Raw genomic sequence first — 18,962 nt, 5'->3', positions numbered from 1 at the left:
CATGAAATATCAAGACTCCAAGCATAGGCATAGGTAGATAAATATCTCTATTTAGAAACCCTCACCTTCCATTGTAGAATAAATACTGTGTATTAGTTCCAAGGCAGAAGAGAGGTAAGGGCTAGGCAATGGGGGTCAAGTTATATATATAAATATAAATATATATATATATATATTAAAATTTCTTTAAACCCTTACCTTCCATTTTAGAATCTATACTGTGTATTGGTTCCAAGACAGAAGAGCAGGAAGGGCTAGACAATGGGAGTTAAGCAATATGCCCAGGGTCATGCAGCTAAGAAGTATCCGAGATCACATTTGAATCTAGGACCTTCCATCTCTGGGCTTGGTTTTCAATCCACTGAGCCACTTAGCTCCCCCCCCTATTATTTTTTAATAGAAAAAAGACCCACCTATACCTTTCTACTAACCATAGATCGAAACTGGGAATCCAGACCATGAAATATCAAGGCTCCAAGTACCACTTGGTTAAAATACATCCTAACTGAAATTCTAGATCTTGGGGGCGTGGGGAGGTGGCCTAAATGAACCCCGAAGAGCTGAATTTCCAGGTCTTCAGGGGTCATGACTGTGAGGGTCAGGAAGGTGTTGGGGCCTCTCCGGGGCTGGAGCCTCCAACGGCAGCATCACTGGAGGTCTGGAACAGGACTGGGAAGTGGAGCTGGGAGCTGGACGAGCAGGGAGGCAGGGGACCCAACGCTGGACCTTCCTTACCTTGTTCTCCAGCCTCTCTATCAGCTCAGCTAAGCGGCTGATCTGTGCTTCCAGCCCCTCCTCCTTGGTGTCTGGAGAACCTGAATGGGAAGAGCCAAAGAGTTCTTCTGGGGGAATCACAAATGATGGTCCAGAGGATGGATGGTGAGTGGGTCCAGGTCAGGACTGGAGGCACCTCCCCAGACATGCATCTGCAGCCAACATCCCTTAGCCCTGGAAGGCTCTTCTTCCTTCTTCCTGCTTCCTGGCTTCCCTGGCTTCCTTCTACTCTTTGCTCCCTTCTCCCTTCCTCTACACCAGTAGATTCCCTTCCCTTTGAGATTCCCTTCTCTTTACGCTCCATATATCCTGGATGCATGTCATTGATCTCATCCATCTCTCCCATCAGAATGTCAGTTCCCTGAGACATGAGCTGTGCCTTACTGGTATCCCCAGTGCCCAGCACCTTGCTGGGCATCCAGTTAGCATTTAATGAATGCCCACTGATTGACTGAAATACCACTTCCTGCATGCTGGGGACCCCAGAGCTTCTGACTCTCCCTCTCTGCCCCCCACCCCAAGCCTTGGAGAGATGGCAATTCAGGATGGATATTGGTTCCAAAGCAGAAGAGCACTAAGGTTAGGCAATAGGGGTTAAGTGAACACCCAGCTAGAAAGTATTGGAGGCCAGATTTGAACCCAGGACCTCTCTATTCTTAGGTGAGAGCTTCCCCAGCCCCCTTTCCCCATTGAAGGTCCTAGGCTCATCCCCATGGTCCAAGGCCCATCAGTGGGACACTCCAGGCACCTCCCATAAGCGATGCTCCAGGGGCTCCCCAGCAAACACCTCCCTCCTATTAGGTTCCACTTACCAGATGGGAGGCTCTTCCCTGGCTCAGCGGAGGAGAGTCTGTGGTTGGGGGTATAGCGGGGAGCTGGGTTGCCATACCATTGATCTACCATCCCTTGGCTGGTCTTGCCGGGGTTCTGCCTGTAAAGGGAGCAAAGTGTAAAAACTGGCATAAAAATCCAGGGGAACATATCAGATTCCTAACCCATTGGGCTGTCTCTATACTGGTCTCCTCTTTTGGAAGCCAGGAGATGGATGCAACACTGGCCTCCTATCGCACCCTGGGAGGACGAGGCTTTCTTCAGTTATCCAAGGGGAGATGTGCCTCTCCTTCCCTTGAGAGAGGCAGCTCTCTGGGCTCCACGTCTTTTGGTCACCTATATTCTAGCCTCATTATGGAGCCCTCACCTAGTCTTGGGAAGACCTGGGTTCAAGTTCTGCCTCAAGGAGGGGGGCAGCTTGTAGATGGAGAGCCAGACCTAGAGATGGGAGGTCTTGGCTTCAAATCAAGCTGTGTGACTTTGGACAAGTCCTTTCACTTCCATTGCCTAGCCCTTATTACTCTTCTGCCTTGGAACCAATACATAGAATTGATTCTAAGATGGAAGGTGAGGGTTTAAAAAAATCTGCATCAGACATGTAGTAGCTACATAACTCTGGGCTAGTCATTCAATCTCTCTGAAACTCAGTTTCCTCATTTGTAAAAGTCACCAGCAGAATTTGAACCCATGTCTTTTGGATCAAGGGGCAGCTAGGTGGCACAGTGAATTATAATGCTAGGTCTGTAGTCAGGAAGATATGAGTTCAAATCTAATCTCGGATGGCTTCCTAGCTGTGTGACTCCAGGCAAGTCACTTCACCCTAATTGGCCTTAGGTTCCTCATCTGTTAAATGAGCTGGAGAAGGAAATGGCAAACAACTCCAGTATTTTTCCAAGAAAACCCTAAAACAGTAGGGTCACAAAGAGTCAGACATGACTGAAAAATGACTAAACAACCACTCTTGGTTCAATCCCATTTATATGTATGCTTGAGTACATACACATGCAATTATTAAGCACCGATTATGTACACAAATATAGGCACAGACTGGTTCGTGGTTTTATTCACCGTATCTGGCTGGTCTGCTCTTCGATGGCTTCCACAGCACTTTCAACAGAGCTCAGCAGGGACTGGATCTGATTGGCTGTCTCCTTGAGAAGGAAGCGGGTCACAAACTGGTCCACATTGGATCCCCCCTCATAGACCTGTGGAGGGAAGGCAGCAAACAAAGGGAGTGATGAACACTCTGTGTGTGTGTGTGTGTGTGTTTGGGGGTTGGGGTATGCCCGTGGGCTCAGAGAGCTGGAGAAAACACATGGGGTCAGGGGAGTGACTGCTGAAGGGAGGCAGCTTCCACCTCCCTCCCCCAATGGCTCCCCCTTTTCGCCCCTGAAAAATCAACACATCTGGGGGATGATGAGATGAGATAATTCTGCTTGAATGGCTAATCAGCATTTCTGGTGCCCCTAGACTGAACCTATCTCCATCTCCTTAGCCCTCTCCTCAAGCTCCCGAGACCAAGCCATAAAGGGCACCCTGGAATCCCTAGTCGTACTAGAACCCTGTCAACTAGAATTTATTAAGCACCTACTTTGTGCCAGGCACTGAACAAAGAGGATACAAAGATAGACAGAAAACAGTAGGAACTCATGATGTAATGGGTAGGAGAGCAGAGAAGAGAAAGCAGCATTCTTTAGGGGCACATTGGTATTAAAGTAGTAAGAGAACATTCATCAGAGAGAGAGAGACTGACAGAGAGATATGGAGAGCAGAGAGACAGAGGACAGAGATGGAGAGGGGAGGGGGAGAGAGAGAGGGAGAGTAAGAGAATGTGAGAGACAGAAAGAGAACAAGACACAGAGAGAGAGGGAGGAAGGGAGGGAGAAAGAGGTGGAGAAGGAAAGAGATGGAGAGGAAAAGGAAGGAGATAGAAAGTGAGAGGGAGGGAGAGGAATGGAAAGAAAGAGGGAAACTGGGGAAGAGGACAGAAAGAAGAGAGAAAGGGAGAAGGAGAGAGGGATGTCAAAAGAGAGGAAGTCAGGGACAGATGGAGGCAAGAGCAAGGACAAAGTAACACTCAAAGAGGTGGAGAAACAAATAGAAATGGGGAAAAAAAAGATAAACAGGGAGACAGTAATAGAGTGAAAAAGAGAGACAGACAGAAATTGAGACAATAGAAATATCTTCCCTAGACCAGGCAATTTCATGGACCGCTTGAGATTGCACTGTAATTGTATAGATAAAGGGGACTTTTTGGAAAATTAATTAATACTTAGAAAATTACTTCAAGTTCTGATAATTTTTGCTGAGTTATAATCACTGATTATCCTTCTCAGTTGATTAAAAAAGTGCCTGAGACTTGTTCCTCTGTATCCCTGGGTTCTCTGACTGAACAAATAAAGAAGTCTGGAATTACAGGGTCTCTCCTAGCTTAGCCACAACCACTGCCTTCTCTGGTGATGGCAAAGCAAAACAGCCCAGATCTCTGAGGGAAAGACCATGAGATCGAAAGCTTCCTCAGAAGGAAAAGGACATCTCTCAGTCCAGATTGTATCTTCTCCCTCTAACCAGGAGCTCCTCATAGAGGCAGATGGTCCCTCTGGCACCCCAAGGTGCTGATGTGATCAAGAAGAAACCTCATATGGCTCCTGTTCTCTCTACCTAGCTGAACCAGGATGACAACTCAACCTGATAAGAATAACTTCCATTTATGTACAGTTTTAAGACTCCCAAGGCATCTCCTTGCCTCTGGATCCCGGCTTCCTTCAAGACTCAGTTCAAATCCAACTTCCTGCAAAAGGCTTTTCCTGGTCCCCCTTCCTGAGATGTTGTCTTTCCCTTTTAGCTGTGAGGTCCCTGGAAGCAGAGGTGGTGGATTCTTGCATCCCCAAGTCCATAGCGCAGTGCCCGACGTGGGAAGTCATGGTGTAACCACCCTTGTGGTTCCATTGGTCCTCTTTGAAATGGACAAACCATAAGAGCTTGGCACTGCTTGTCACCTTAGTCTGCCTCTCCCATGCCATACATCTTTGCCTCTCTAGGGATAGGGAAGGCGTGGGCACAGAGTATGGGCGAGGGGATGGAATGGAGACAGTGCAGGGGCCAGTCCTTTCCTTTCATCCTTGTTCCTGGTAGTGTTGCTCCCTCAACTCTCTGGGGAGCTGGGGGACGACCCCTCGGATTAATCAGGAACACTTCAAAGCCACTCTAAGCTCGGTTCGATTGGCCATGCCTCCGCTTTCTCTCTCTACACTGTAGCAGTCATCACAGTCCTTCTCTCTGCAGAGTAGCCTGGTCTGGACGCTCAGCTTACAGAGCCTTGAAAAGATTCACTCAGTCGGGCATCCTCCTCCTCTCATCAGGTCTAACCCAATTAGTAAACTTTTACAGGAAGGGGGGACACTAACCTTGTCTCTCCAAATGGAGATGGAGGAGACATACAAGGTTGCCGGATGACTCTTCCTTTTTTTTTTTAAACTCTTCCCTTCTCTTTTAGAATCAAAACTGTGTATTGGTACTGAGGCAGAAGAGAAATAAGGACTTGGCAATGGGGGTTAAGTGACTTGCCCAGGGTCACACAGTTAGGAAGTGTCTGAGGCCAGATGGACAATTCTTCTTATTAAGTATAGAGATGATGGTCGTGTTTCTATCCTGCTCAAAAATCTTCAATCCCTCCCTATGACCCAATGAATAAAATGGAACATCTTTGCTCTGGCATTCAAGGCTCTCCACAGTCTTGTGCCTCTCTTCCTTTCCATGTCCATCATTCCTCTCATTCAATGGTGCAGCCAAACTGGACCATTTTTGGTCCCCCAAACATGCCTTGTGTCTTCCTGACTCTGTTTTCACTTACCCACTTCTTCCTTGAATGGGTCCCTTTATCCATTGTATTCATATTCATTCCTTCCTATACCAGGACAAATTATTTTTTTGTCCCAGAATAGGAAAATTTAAAAAAATTTAAATTTATTTTAAAATAAATATTTTACAATTTTTAAAATGTCTATTTAATAAATATTTAATTTTATTAAAATTTTAATAAAATTAAATATTTAAATTAAATTTAAATTTAAAAAAATTTAAAATATATTTTGATAAATGTATTTCATTATAATTGGTCTCCTTTGTAATACAATTTATTTTATTTCACACATTTAAACACATTATTCTCAGAAAGGATCTCTAGGTTTTACCAGATTGCCAAAAGGGTCCAAGACACAAAATAAGTTAATCCCTATTTTAATATCTAATTCATACAGTACCTCCTCCAAGAAACCTTCTCTGGTTCTTCCTCCCCTGACAATCTTCGACTTATCCAGTGCTCTTGTGTATTAAAAGTAATTGTGTATGGCTCTGTACTAGTCTATAAGCTCCATGAGGGCAGAACAAGGTCTTGTTCAATATATTATCATTTTTATTAATGTTATATTATTATATTACTATTATTTCCCACTTAAATTTTTTGCCTCAGTTTTCTCATCTATTAAATGAGGGATGGAATGTCTTCTACGGCCTCCTTCCAGCTGTGAATCTATAATTCATTGATGTCCAGGTCCCTGTAGAGGGGTCCTATGCACAAAAGGTGCTTATTGAATATTAAATAGAATCGAAAGGAATGGCCTTCTTTTTTCTGCCTTCTTTCCCATCTCTCTCCCCAATTCCACCAGCAAAGGGTCAGAGGCTCTCCTGAGAAACTCCTGGGGAGCCAGGAAGATAACCAGTGATATCATGAAGGATGTCTTGACTTGGTGAATTGGATTTAAGTGGAACAGAATTGCACAAAGTCCTCAGCCTCACTCTATCACCCAGTCATCAAAGTCCAGAGACAGGACAAAAGTCAGGAATATTTCATAATGTCCCAGAATGCAGTTGGTGACCTTGGCAAATTGATGTGTGACCAATCTAAGCACTCCACAATGCCTGCTTCAGCTGCCTTCATGGCTGTTGCTTGTGTCAGACATCCTCCTATCTCACCGACTCTTTGGAGTTAAAAAATTTTTTCCCAGGTACATGGGAAACTCTCTCTCTCTCTCTCTCTCTCTCTCTCTCTCTCTCTCTCTCTCTCTCTCTCTCTCTCTCTCTCTCTCTCTCTCTCTCTCTGTCTCTCCCCTCTCCTTCTCTCTCTTTCTCTCCTTTTCTCTCTTTCTCTCCCTCCCCTTCTCTCTCTTCCTTCCCTCCGTCTCTCTTTCCCCTCTCTCCTTCTCTGTCTCTCTATCCTCCTTCCTCCCTCCTCCCCCTCTTCTCTCCTCCCTTCATTCCCAGGTGTCTCATCCCCTTCTTCCCCTCCCTGCACCATAGAAGGCATTACCTGACCAAAAAAAGGTATATTTAAATTGTCTTCGGTGTTTCTATTTATTAGTTCTTTCTCTGGAGGTGAGCATTTGCAAGTTATTCTTCAAATATGAATTCTGTAGCTGACTAGAATGTGCTTTTGGTTCTACTCATTTCACTCTTCATATTTCATTTAAGTCCAAGTTTAAAAAAAATAGCTTGCTTTTCATTTCTTGTGGCATGAATGGGTTTGAGACCTGTTGGTTATCTTCAACCTAGTTTAAAAATCTGTCTGCCTAAATGGTTTATTGAGAGGGTTGGTTAAGCACCTAAACACAAACCTACTTTGTCCCCAAGAGATGATGATGATGATGATAATGATATTTTGAGGGCAGCTGGGTAGTTCAATGGATTGAGAGCCAGACCTAGAGATAAGAAGTCCTAGATTCAAAACTGGCCTCAGACACTTCCAAGCAGTGTGACCCTGGACAAGTCACTTAACCCCAATTTCTCAGCCCTTAGCACTCTTTTGTCTTAGAACTGATAATAGGAGAGAAGGAAAGAATTTTTCTAGGAGAGAGGCTGTCATGGTGAATGGTGGGCATAAGCAACCTGCAATGAATGTGTGGTCAATGATGAGGACTTGAGCTCATGAAACTCACTTCGGTCACTCAGGGCCATAATAGGGGGTGGACGAGTCATAGGAAACAGGACAAGGACTGAATGGCCCAAAGATCATACTGGTATCTGTGTAATAGCAAGAAGCCGAGGGGATGGTTTCCAGCACTTTGAGTGGATCTTTCATGGAGGGTTTATGAAGGAATCTGGACCAAGATGATAGCTAGGATGAGAAGGTCCAGATGGGTCGTGCCCTCTGTGGATCTCTCAAAAGCATCCTAAAACAGGGTTTCCCTGGACACATCCAGGCTCTTCCATTTCTGACCCTTCCTCGGTATGTCTATGAAGAGGAAGGTGGATCATGAGAGAAAGGCTTTCTTTCTTAGACCTAGAGAATCAAACCAAACCACGACCTTCACAGAGTTTGCATTTCTCATTACTAAGCACATTAGGTACATGTTTAGCCATTTTTGAGTTGTGTCTGACTTTTTGGGACCCCATTTGGGATTTTCTTGGCAAAGATCCTGGAGTGGTTTGCCATTTCCTTCTCCTGCTCATTTGACAGATGAGGAAACTGAGGCAAACAGAGTGAAGTGACTTGTCCAGGGTCACAAAGTTAGTAAGTATACATGGTAAGCTCAATATATGCTTGTTGATTGATGGATGGATAGTAGTAGCCCCTGCCTCCAGTTGGCTTTGTACTTACTTACCTTCTTGGTGTAGCCCATAGCCTTCAGGACCGAGTGGTTCAGGGTCTCCAGGGAGGCTAGGACATCCTCATAGTCTCCCATATGGTCCACGAAATAATCTAGAGGAAGGAGGCAGAGGGAAACGGGTGATCAGGGCACCTCTGAACTCTGTTCTTGAGTGGAGATTACAGAAAAAAACCATATTATGGACCTAAATTGGAGAGGATGGTTGAGAGTTTTCAGGGGTGGGGGAAAGGCAAAGGGGGCAATGAAGGGTATCAAGGAGAAAGTAAATGGGGATGGCTTTGGGAAAGTTTCTGTTTCTTTCAGCTCCACTCTTGGGCTCCTCTTGCCCCTTTCCTGCCTTTCTTTCCTGTTCCAAGACCCTCCTTTCTAGTTTTGTTGGAGATCCCCCTTTCCATAGACACCTTTGGTCCTTCCCCATCCTCCCCTCTAGAATCCTCCCCACCCCAGCTCCAGCAACCCTAGCGGTACCTACCACACAGCTCTTTGGTGTCCACATGGCTGCAGAGGAAGGGAGAAAGGGAGAAAGGGAGAAAGGGAGAAAGGGAGAGAGAATTGGAAAGTCAGTGGATTTGCATCTGCCCAATCCCAAATGGAGGTGACAGTGAGGATGGCTTTCATTGTCATATCTCCTCTAGGTTTTGATTCCAAATGAAGGGGGAGGAAGGCCAGTGGTGTGGTAGACTGGATTTAACCTCAGGAAAACTCAAGTTTGAATCCCTCTTCAGATGCTTGACCTGTATGACCCTGTATAAGTCATTTAGCCTCATTAAGACTCAGTTTCCTCATCTGCAAAATTGAGAGTTTGAACGAGGTAGTCTCTAAGGCAGCTCTAAGTCTATGATTCTATGGGATGGGAGGGACCTACTCAAAGGCAAAATATTTGGTTTTTGGTCCAAAGAGTAGGATTAAAACCCAAATTAAATACCCAAATACTTCAAGTATTATTTTTAAAAGATTTATTAATACTAATAACTCAAAGTAAAGGGAAGTAAAGTGAGAGAGAGAAAGAGTATTTTTCCAGTCATGTTAGCAGGAAAAAAAGACCCCGAAGGTGTGGTTACAGAAACTTTTAACAACTCAATGTAAAAATGTAAGTGAACACACAGAGGAAAGGAATCCTGGGGAATGTAGTCCTGGGGTATAAAAATTCAACTACCCAATTGTTAGAGTGACTAATGGATTTAACAAGGAGTGTATGTGGGGAAGGGGATTATTTCCAGATAAGGTTGGTTAAAATCTATAGAAGTTACATATGTATAAATGGAGATTTTGAACATTTGGATTTTATCCCCCAGAAATCTCTTAGTATTTCCTTTTTTTAAAAAAGTATTTTCCTTAGTAAATTCCTTTTAATCTCTCTACCACATTGGTGGTCATGTTTGTATAAATTCCGTAGCTCCTCCCTCTTCTGCCTCTTTTTTCCCTGTGACTGGGCTGAGTTCAAGTAGTTCTTTTACTTTCGTCATTATTTAATAAAACTTTATAAAATATAATGCTTAGTTGTTGAATATTAATTTTAATACCCACACATGGAAGGACCCTGAGGGTTCGTTGGTCCTGTTCCAAAAGCACATTACCTATCAGCCATAGAATGTAAGAGCTGGACAGGACTATAGAGGCCACCAGGTTCAGTCTTTTTATTTTACAAATGAGGAAACTGAGGCACAGAATTGTTAGGTGATTTGCCCAGGATCACATAGCTAGGAAGTGGCAGAGCCAGGTCCTGCACCCAGTTTGCTCAACTCTAGAGCCAGGGTTCTTTCTATATGACTTGTCCCCTTTAAATCTGAGCACCAAAAGGACAAAACAGGGGACGAATCATTGGACATTGGATGGAAAGCTCCCTGCCAGAGGGAAGGGTCCTGGCAAACCCCTCTCTGAAAAGATCCCAGGCTTTGAGATCAGCCTCATGGGGGGGGGGGGAGGTCAGGAATGATGGCAATGCAAAAGGGAGCGTCTGGGAGCTTCTGTTCCCACTCAACCAAGAAATGCTTGACAGGTGGCCTTGTGTGAGGCAGGCAGAATTCCCCACGACCGAATCCCCCACAGAGGGAGAGATGAAAGAGGATGATGGAAACTGCTGAGAGAAAGTGGAAGTTCAGAAAGGGAGGGATGTGGAGAGTGAGAAAAGCTGTTGTTGAGAAGCTGGAGAGAGAGAACAGCAGGAGCTACAGGAGGGGGCCAGAAGAAAGGGCTGGGAAGCAACAGAGTCTGGTGGCTGGCCGGAGGATCAGGTGCCCATGAGAGAGCCAGAAGAGTCCCTGGAAACATCCCTGGAAGGATGGATGGTCTGTGGCTGACTAAGGGGATGCCCCAGACTTAACACAAAGGAAAGACCTACAGAAATCAGCTGGAAAGTCATCTGGTTCTTCAGGGTCTGACCCTCTGGGGATGAGAGTAAGAGAAGAGAAAAGGAGGAGCTTGAGAGAGAAAGGCTTAATCAGGAGAGACTAAATGCAATCAAGGGCAGACAGAACCATGGAGTCAGGATTCAGGCAGCATCAGAGGCAGCTGGGAGTAGATATGGGACTCAGCAGGGAAGGATGGAGAGATCCAGGGAGGGGACTGAAGGAGGGAGCTGGCCATCCTCGAAATGAAATCTACAAAACAGCCTGTGAACATCAGATCATTCTGTTAAGAGGAATTAATTGAATTTCAAGATTGTGCACCCACAACTCACTCTCACTTATTTGTATATAGTGTCTACTCTAAGGTATTTTAAATTTGTTTTTATTTTTATTTTTTTAAACCCTTACTTTCCATCAGAATCAATGCTGTGTATTGTTTCCAATGTAGAAGAGAGTTAATGGGAGTTAAGTGACTTGCCAGGGTCACACCACTAGGAAGGGCGAGGCCAGATTTGAACCCAGAACCTCCCATCTCTAGGTCTGGTTCTCAGTCTTAGACACCTAACTGCCCCCTAAATTAATTTTTTATTGATATGATTTGCTTTGGGGTTGGGTTTTTTTTGTAACACCCAGATTTCCCATTATATCCTTCCCCTTCCCCTTCTCCTGAGATTTCTTCAGTCAATGTCCAATATTCATTCATTCATCCATTTATCTATTCGACAAGGCTGCTCTGACTGTCTCAGAACTTCCTGTCTTCATCACTCATTTGTTAAGTACCCATTCATTTGTTTGTCTTGGTCACCATACTACCTGCTAATGGGTATACAAAGGTAAAATCCTTGGAATCAGGAAATATTTCACCTTGGGCTCTCTATCCTTTGAGCCTAGAACATAGTAGGTTGTTTAAGAAGTGGATAGTTTCTGCCTTCACAGAGCCCACAATTGGATATTATTGCTAATTGCCTTCATATACATCTAAGTCTTGCCTCCCCAATTAGACCATGAACTCCAAGACATCAGAAAGTATAAATATATTTATTTTGCATATCTTGTGGGTCAAAAAATACAAGACTGGACATTAATTAACCTCAGAGAATATATATCAATCATGGTGGCTTCCTCCACCTGCAGCAAAGAAACTTTGCACCCATCCTGAATGGTTCAGGGTAGGTTGTGCCAAAGAGATGCTACGTAGGAAGGGTCTGGAAAGAAGAAGATCCCAAGGACACTATACTGTGTATGAAAGGAAAACTCAATTTCACTTGGATGGATTTCCAAATGAATGAGCAAGGACTTCTATTTAGGAAGCTCTAGAACTTTCTAGAAGGGCCTAGAATATAAAAAGTTCACCCACCTCAACTCCCATGACCTGAATTCCAGAGATGTCATCATCCACCATTATTCCACCTCCACGATCCAGAGCTGTGAGATTCTGACAACCTCCTGTGCTTCTATCTCTCCTGGTGCTTCACAGCTCCCTAAACATTTTCCTTGTTCTCACCCAGTTTCTAATTATGATATGTTTCCCTGATTTATAAGCCATCAGCCCTCCTCTGGCCTCACCTGCCTTTCTTTGTAATCTTGACCTTAACCCATTTAGTTTTACACTCTCCTCTGCCTTCAAATCTCTGATATTCTTGTTTGATTGACACTCGTTCCTTTCCAATCCCGACAATTTCGCTTTCTCTCTTTTTAGGCTGGTGCATTGACACACATTGACAGAGGAAGTCAGGGTCCATATTGACTGGTCCACCATAAATTTATTAGCTAATTTCAAGTGGGTCCTCACCACTGCATGGCAATGTTACTGCCCTCAGATGAACACTTTGTCACCCTCCTTCAAGGCATCTGTTCTGAATCTTCCCTTCTGCAGGCATTTATATCATCTCAATCCCTACTCTCTCAGCAGAAGATATTGATTCATGTTTTACCAAGAAACTGAAGCCATCTGTTGTGAGCTCCCTTTTCTCCTCAATTCCATACCTCAAATGCTTTGAGCAATGGTTATTCCCCATTTCCCTCTCCTCTGGTCCAGTCTGAGGAGAAGAGATGACTCTTTTCTTTGATAAATCTAACCTCTCTTTTTGTCCCTTTGATCTGATTCCCTATTATCACTCCCCAGAACTTGCTCCTTCAATTATCTTTCTAATCTCCAACCTTTGTCCACTGGCTCCTTCTCTGTTACACAGAGATATGCACAGATCTCTAATCTTTACCAAAAAAAACTCCAAACTGTACATTTGATTTTATCATCCTCTCAAGCTATTTTCCTGTATCCATTCTCCCTTTTACAGCTATACTTCTTGAAGAAGCTTTCCCTTCTCAATCCTTCACAATCTGGCTGCTCATCTCCTTGATTGAAACTCTGCTCTCCTCTTACCTCACATATTCAATCACTCCCATGATTTGTGGATTTCACTTTGACATTTCTTGCTTCCTTCCCTTTCTCTCTCTACCCATACGGTCTGCCATCTTACCACCTCTTGCCTGAATACTGCCATGGTTTCCTCAATGGTCTCCCTGCTTTCAAACCCTTCCCTCTTATTCTGTTCTCCATACAATAGCCAAATGAATATCCCTAAAACATAGGACTGCTCATGTCACTCCTCTGCTCAGGCACTTTCACTGACTCCCTATTATCTCTGGGATAAAATACAAACTTCCTTGTGGAGCATTTAAAGCACTTCACAATACGCCTTCAACTATCTTTCCTGAATCATTTTGTATTACTCACTCTACAGTCTATATCTTGGACAATGTGGCCTCCTTGCTGTGTTCTCTACACAGTATTCTGTCTCCATCTTTTCACAGAATGTCCTCATGTCTAGAATATTTTCCCACCTCATTTCTTTATCTTGGAATCACAACATCCATGAGTGCTACATTCTTCTCCCAAGCTCTCCTGGAAATTATTTTATATATACTTTTCTTGCATGGCTGTTTCTCCTCAGTAGAATGTAAGCTTCTGGAGGGCAAGGATTGTTTTAGTTTTGTCTTTGAGTCCTCAGTGCCTGGCACTTGGCATAACAATCTAGTTAGTTATTTGATTGACACAAGAGAAATCTAATAAATGGTCACTAAATTGAATAGAAGAGTCAGGGAGTATGTGGGAATTTAGAGAGTTGGACATGGTGGGTACAGGAGAAGAGTCCTGAAAAGCTAGGTCAGTGACTTGGAGCTTGGGAAGGAGAGGGCCCTGAAGGTAAGACTTTCAGGAGGGTTCCCTTCAAAAAGATCTGGGGGTGAGGGGTGGGGGCAGCTCAGTAGATTGAGAGTCAGGCCTAAGGATCAGAGGTCCTGCATTCAAATCTGTCCTCAGAGACTTCCTTGCCATGTGACCTTAGGAAAGTCAGTTTGCCCTATTTGCCTCAGTTTCCTCATCTGTAAAATGAGCTAGAGAAGGAAATGGTGAACAATTCTAGTGTCTTTGCCTCACCCTTGTTGTCTTTCTGACTTGGAGCCAATACACAGTATTGATTCTAAGACAGAAGGTAAAGTTAAAAAAAAAAAAAGAAATAGGGGTTTTTATGGACTGTAAATTCAAAAGAAATCAACAAGGTAACATGATGTTGAAAAAACAAACTCTAATGCTATGCCAGGCTGCATTAGGAAAAGCATAGTATCCAGAATGAGGGAAGTAATGGCTGTACAGTCAATAGAGCGCCTGGCCTAGAGTTAGGAAGACTCTTCTTCCTGAGTTCAAATCTGGCTTCAGATCTTATTAATTATACACCTTGCACAAGTCACTTCACCCTGTCTGCTTCAGTTTCCTTCTCTGTCAAAGGAGCTGGAGAAGTGTATAGTTGGAAAATCTTGGACCCCAGGACTACGTTCCCCAGAATTCCCTTTGTATTTCCCAGCATCCTTTTCCCTTCGTTTATGTGCATCTTTATGTGATGCTTTATAACTTTCTGGGACTCCTCCCTCTTCCTCTTCTCTCTCAACACCACCGCTTGAGTTAGCTAGCTCCCTTTTAACTCTAGTATTTATTTTAATAAATATTATATTTTTATTATTAATATATTATTAATACATTAATTTATAAAAATAATTAATATAATATTATAAATATAATACTTGAGTTATTGCACATTAATTTTAATTCTCACAAGAAGGAAATGGCGAACTACTCTAGTGTCTCTGCTAAGAAAATCTAGAGTCAGACCTAACTGAAACAATAATTATATTTATGTCAATATGTATATATTATATGGAAATATTTATGTTCATATAAATATAATATACACATAAATATATGTATACACACAGACACACATATAAATATACATATATACGCACATATATTACTATATCATCTACTTTGTTTAAGGCACGTCTGATTCTGAGCTCCATGTTTCTGGAAAGACATTTATCACTGGAGAGCATCCAGTGCTCTTAAATCTCTTAAAAGAAGAGAAGGCTCAGGGAAAACCTGCCAGAGTGACTACACTGACTCTACCTGGCCCCAGGGACCAGAACTACATTCCACCCTTGGTTGGAGAGCATTAGGCAGAGGCTTAAGGACCTGGCTGGGAGGTTGTTGGAGGGATTCTTAATCAGGTACAGGCTGGATGAGTTCGTCTCGGAGGACACTCCTAACTATTTGATTCTGGGATTCTAGAAACTCATAGCCTAATTGAGAGCCTGGCCTGGGTCACTCGGGACCTAGGAGAGTAACGTCACCAGCTGGAAGGGTCAGGATGGACCACGTCCACATGAGAGAAATGAAAATGTCACATTGGATCTTGTAGCTAAAGCAAGGATTCAGTGGAAAAACAAGGCACTACTGCAAAAGCATTTTTTCTTGTAACAATATCAGAAAACCACATGAGTGGGGGCAGCTGGGTAGCTAAATGGATTGAGAGTCAGGCCCAGAGATGGGAGGGCCTGGGTTCAAATCTGGCCTCAGACACTTCCCAGTTATGTGACCCTGGGCAAGTCACTTGACCCCCATTGCCTAGCCCTTACCACTCTTCTGCCTTGGAATGAATACATAATATTGATTCTAAGGCAAAAGGTAAGAGTTTAAAAAAAAAAAGAATAGATGGACAATCCACATTTCTAAAAAGTCCATCCTTTGAACCTAGGACCTGTGAACTCTAGACCTGGCTCTCAATCCACTGAGCCATCTAGTTGTACCCTCCTTTTTCCTTTTAAGGTTTTTATTTTCCCCTTTGCAAGCTGAGGAGATGGACCTTAGCCTTCTCCCTTAGAAGGAAGCCAAGAAAGATTTCAGATCTGTGGACCCAATGATCACACTAAAAGCAATGCAGATCCTCTAAAGTCCCTTAAGATTCTATGAATCTTGCCCAATGTGATCTAGAATTCCTTGAAAAGTTAAGCAAAATGACTTTTGGATAAGCTGATGTTTTTAGATTATAGAAGCTATCCAAGGTCTCTCTTCCACTAGTGATGAAAACAGAAGATTGTCAAATGAAAATAGTTGTCTCTCTCCCATTTTCTCGCATTTTGATTCGTCTGCGAGTAGTCCTAGGCTACAGGAACAGCTCCAAGATGGGGAAACATAAGGACTCACTTGGTATTGTCGGAGTCAATTGTGTGAAAGAGCTTCTCAAGTTCTTCTTCATTAAGGACACCATCTGAAAAAAACAACTGGAACTCTTCCAAGGACAGCTTCCCATCATCTAAAAGAAAGAAGACACAAGGTGTCAAGGACCTGGAGACAAGAGCGATCCTGTGATCCAGTGGGACCAAGGAGCAAAGAGAACAGAAAACCAGGTAATTCCCAACACACAACAATCCCCAAATCATAAAGTATCACCAGACTCAGGGATAATCTCTATTACAGACAATCTTCAAATCCAGAAGATTCCAAACCTCAATAATCCCCAATCAACAGACAATTCCCCAAACCCAGGTAATGCCCCCAAAATAGAGGTAATCCCCAAACTTCACATGCTTGCCCTAAATCCTTACTGTTTAGGGCATGTTTTAAGGTGCTAACTTAGGGGCATGGAGAGCCCTTATTTTACTTCCTACTCTCAACTGGCTCCCTTATCTGTAGTATAGGGGTACCACACGTTTCATTCCCTAACATCAACTCTTTTCCAGTTATGGTAACATCCAGGTCTGAGCCCAAGGGGAATGTCCATCTCTCTTCTATCTCAGATCAGTCTTCTGTCCTCTTTCTTATCACCTGTATTACCAGGTCCCTCCTTTTCCCTTAGAGTGGGACCATTGAGGGTTTAGTCCTCCCTTATCCCTAGCCTGCTCCATCTCCTGGTTCTGAAAAGGCAGGTCCTGAGCTACTTCTAGAGGAAGATATAAATATCAGGAAAAGAGGGTCCAGTCCAATCTATCTTTCACCCTGTAGTTCTGAGGCTAGAGACTTATAAATCATGAGATAATAACAGCTACAGATGGGAGGTCCTGGGTTCATATCTGTCCTTGGACATTTCCTAGCTGTGTGACCCTGGGAAAGTCACTTGATCCCTATTGCCTAGCCCTTACTGCTCTTCTCTGTTGGAATCAATACATAGTATTGATTCTAAGATGGAAGTAAGGGTTAAAATATTTAAAAATAATAAGATAACTCCAGAACTAAAAGAGCCCTGAGAGGCCAGTTAGCCCAACTCCATCATTTTACAGATGGAGAAACTGAGGCCAAAGAAAGCTAAGTAACTCCACCCAGTACCACCCAGGAACTAAGCATCTAAGGCAGGATTTGAACTCAGGCTGTATTGACTCTAAAATCAGACCTTTTCCCACTGTACCACTGCCTTTCATTGGGAATAAGCCATTTGCCCAGATCTACATGGAATAGTTCCCTTTGTCCATGAAGCTAGAACTTATTCTGGATAGTTCATGGCATGGGGAATTTGGATAGGATTTCCATGGGGCCCAGAAGCAAACCCTTAACCCAGGATGAGGCACAGGGGCTTGATAGCAGAACAACACACTTGATTTTTCTCTATCTGACTCAGGGGTTTTCTTGACTTTATTCTTGGTCCAACCAACTGTCTCAGTAGCTTCTAAACTTGGGTGAGAGTGTCTGGCTTTTCTCCTCCCGGGAGATGGCCCTGTGGGCTCCACATAGGGTACACAGACAAGCTTCTGCATTCTCCATCTGCTCATTCCCAACACTCCTTCCTTCCCTCTTCCCACTTTGGCTTCTCTCCCTTTACCCCCAGGGGCTGGGAGGCACAGCTGTTAGAATCTCCTCCCCATCCTCCTGGAGGAGATCAGAGACAACCCCCTCCAAGAGAACTCTATGGCCTTCTGGCCAGGTATCTTGGGTGGTTGGGGAGGAGGACCCCAGCAGGACACAGTTCTCCTAGACAGACAGACAGACAGACATGAGGAATTGGGTGGAGGGACATTAGTTACTCCAGAGGTGGTTTGACCTCAATCTCTTCCTTGATGAGCTATGACGTCTATCTATTTCTTTTCTGCTCCTCGAGCCACTGAGAATGATGCCTCTCCGCTTTGTCCATTATCTTATTATTTCATTATTTCTCTTTATAAAGCTTCTCTTACTTCTGACTTGACTTTGTCCGTGGCCATCATTATTCATCTGAGGGATGCTGGGTGATCCCATTTTCAAAATCTTGAATTTATCTTAGATTTTCCCCTCTCTGTTTCCCAAGGGTTCATGGGATCTTTTCATCCCACTTGCCACTGAAATCTATATATGTTATGTCCATCTTCCTCCCTGAACCCATTTGAATATGAATTTAGTCAGTAAGAATATATTAAGCATCTACAATGGGCCAGGCCCTGTGCTAATTCCTTGGGTTCAAGGACTGTCTTATAGGTTTATTTGTATTCCAGCAAGTGTTTTGTATACAATAAGTGCTAAAAAAAAAACCCAAAAAACACCTTTTTATTCATTTGGCAAAAGCCAATTAAAATTTGGTCCTATCTCAACATCACTTATATTCATTTCCCTTTCTCTGATTCCACTGCTATCTCCTCTGTAAAGGTCCTAACTGCCATATGTAGCTAGGTGGTTCAGTGGATAGAGCACTCATGCCTGGAGTCTGGAAAATCTGAATTCAAATCTGGCCTCAGATGCAAGTCATTTCATCCTGTATGCCTCAGTTTCCTCATCCGGAAAATGAGCTGGAGAAGAAAATGGCAAGCCACTCCAGTGTCTTTGCCATAATAACCCCAAAAGGGGTCACAAAGAGTCAGACACAATGGAAAAAAAATGACTCAACAACAACCGTTTAGGACACTGACTTTCTTCCTCCTCCAATCTATCCACCAGGCTACTGCCAAAATCATCTCTGTTGTGAATTGATTCAGTCTCATCACTGCTCTGCTCAAACCTCTTGGGTAGCTCCCTATTACCTCCAGGATAAAGTCTGAACTCCGGAACATCATATGTAAGGCTCTCCACAATCTAGCACCACTCTCCTTCTCTCTTCCATACGAACTC

General features: G+C 43.6%; 1 protein-coding gene across 3 annotated transcripts in view; it reads right to left on the bottom strand.

The window, feature by feature from the left end:
* Positions 1 to 18,962, bottom strand: part of NECAB2 (N-terminal EF-hand calcium binding protein 2) — a 55,978-nt gene that overhangs the window by 21,299 nt on the left and 15,717 nt on the right. For 2 of the 3 annotated variants that reach the window (XR_008914873.1, XM_003339772.4), the window contains exons 3-8: positions 16,098 to 16,206; positions 8,683 to 8,708; positions 8,205 to 8,302; positions 2,674 to 2,810; positions 1,587 to 1,705; positions 736 to 815 (exon numbers count right to left, since the gene is read on the bottom strand). Coding sequence is in view for 2 of the 3 variants with exons in the window: in XM_003339772.4 (XP_003339820.3) it covers positions 736 to 815; positions 1,587 to 1,705; positions 2,674 to 2,810; positions 8,205 to 8,302; positions 8,683 to 8,708; positions 16,098 to 16,206 (569 nt within the window). In the remaining variant the exon portion in view is untranslated. The remainder of the gene's footprint in view (positions 1 to 735; positions 816 to 1,586; positions 1,706 to 2,673; positions 2,811 to 8,204; positions 8,303 to 8,682; positions 8,709 to 16,097; positions 16,207 to 18,962) is intronic. The other variant, XM_056810183.1, reaches the window with a different exon arrangement.

This window comes from Monodelphis domestica, chromosome 1 (genome assembly GCF_027887165.1).
Source record: "Monodelphis domestica isolate mMonDom1 chromosome 1, mMonDom1.pri, whole genome shotgun sequence".
NCBI lineage: Eukaryota > Metazoa > Chordata > Mammalia > Didelphimorphia > Didelphidae > Monodelphis > Monodelphis domestica.
Note: the sequence above shows the minus strand (reverse complement) of the source record. Positions and strands in the feature narration are given on the sequence as shown.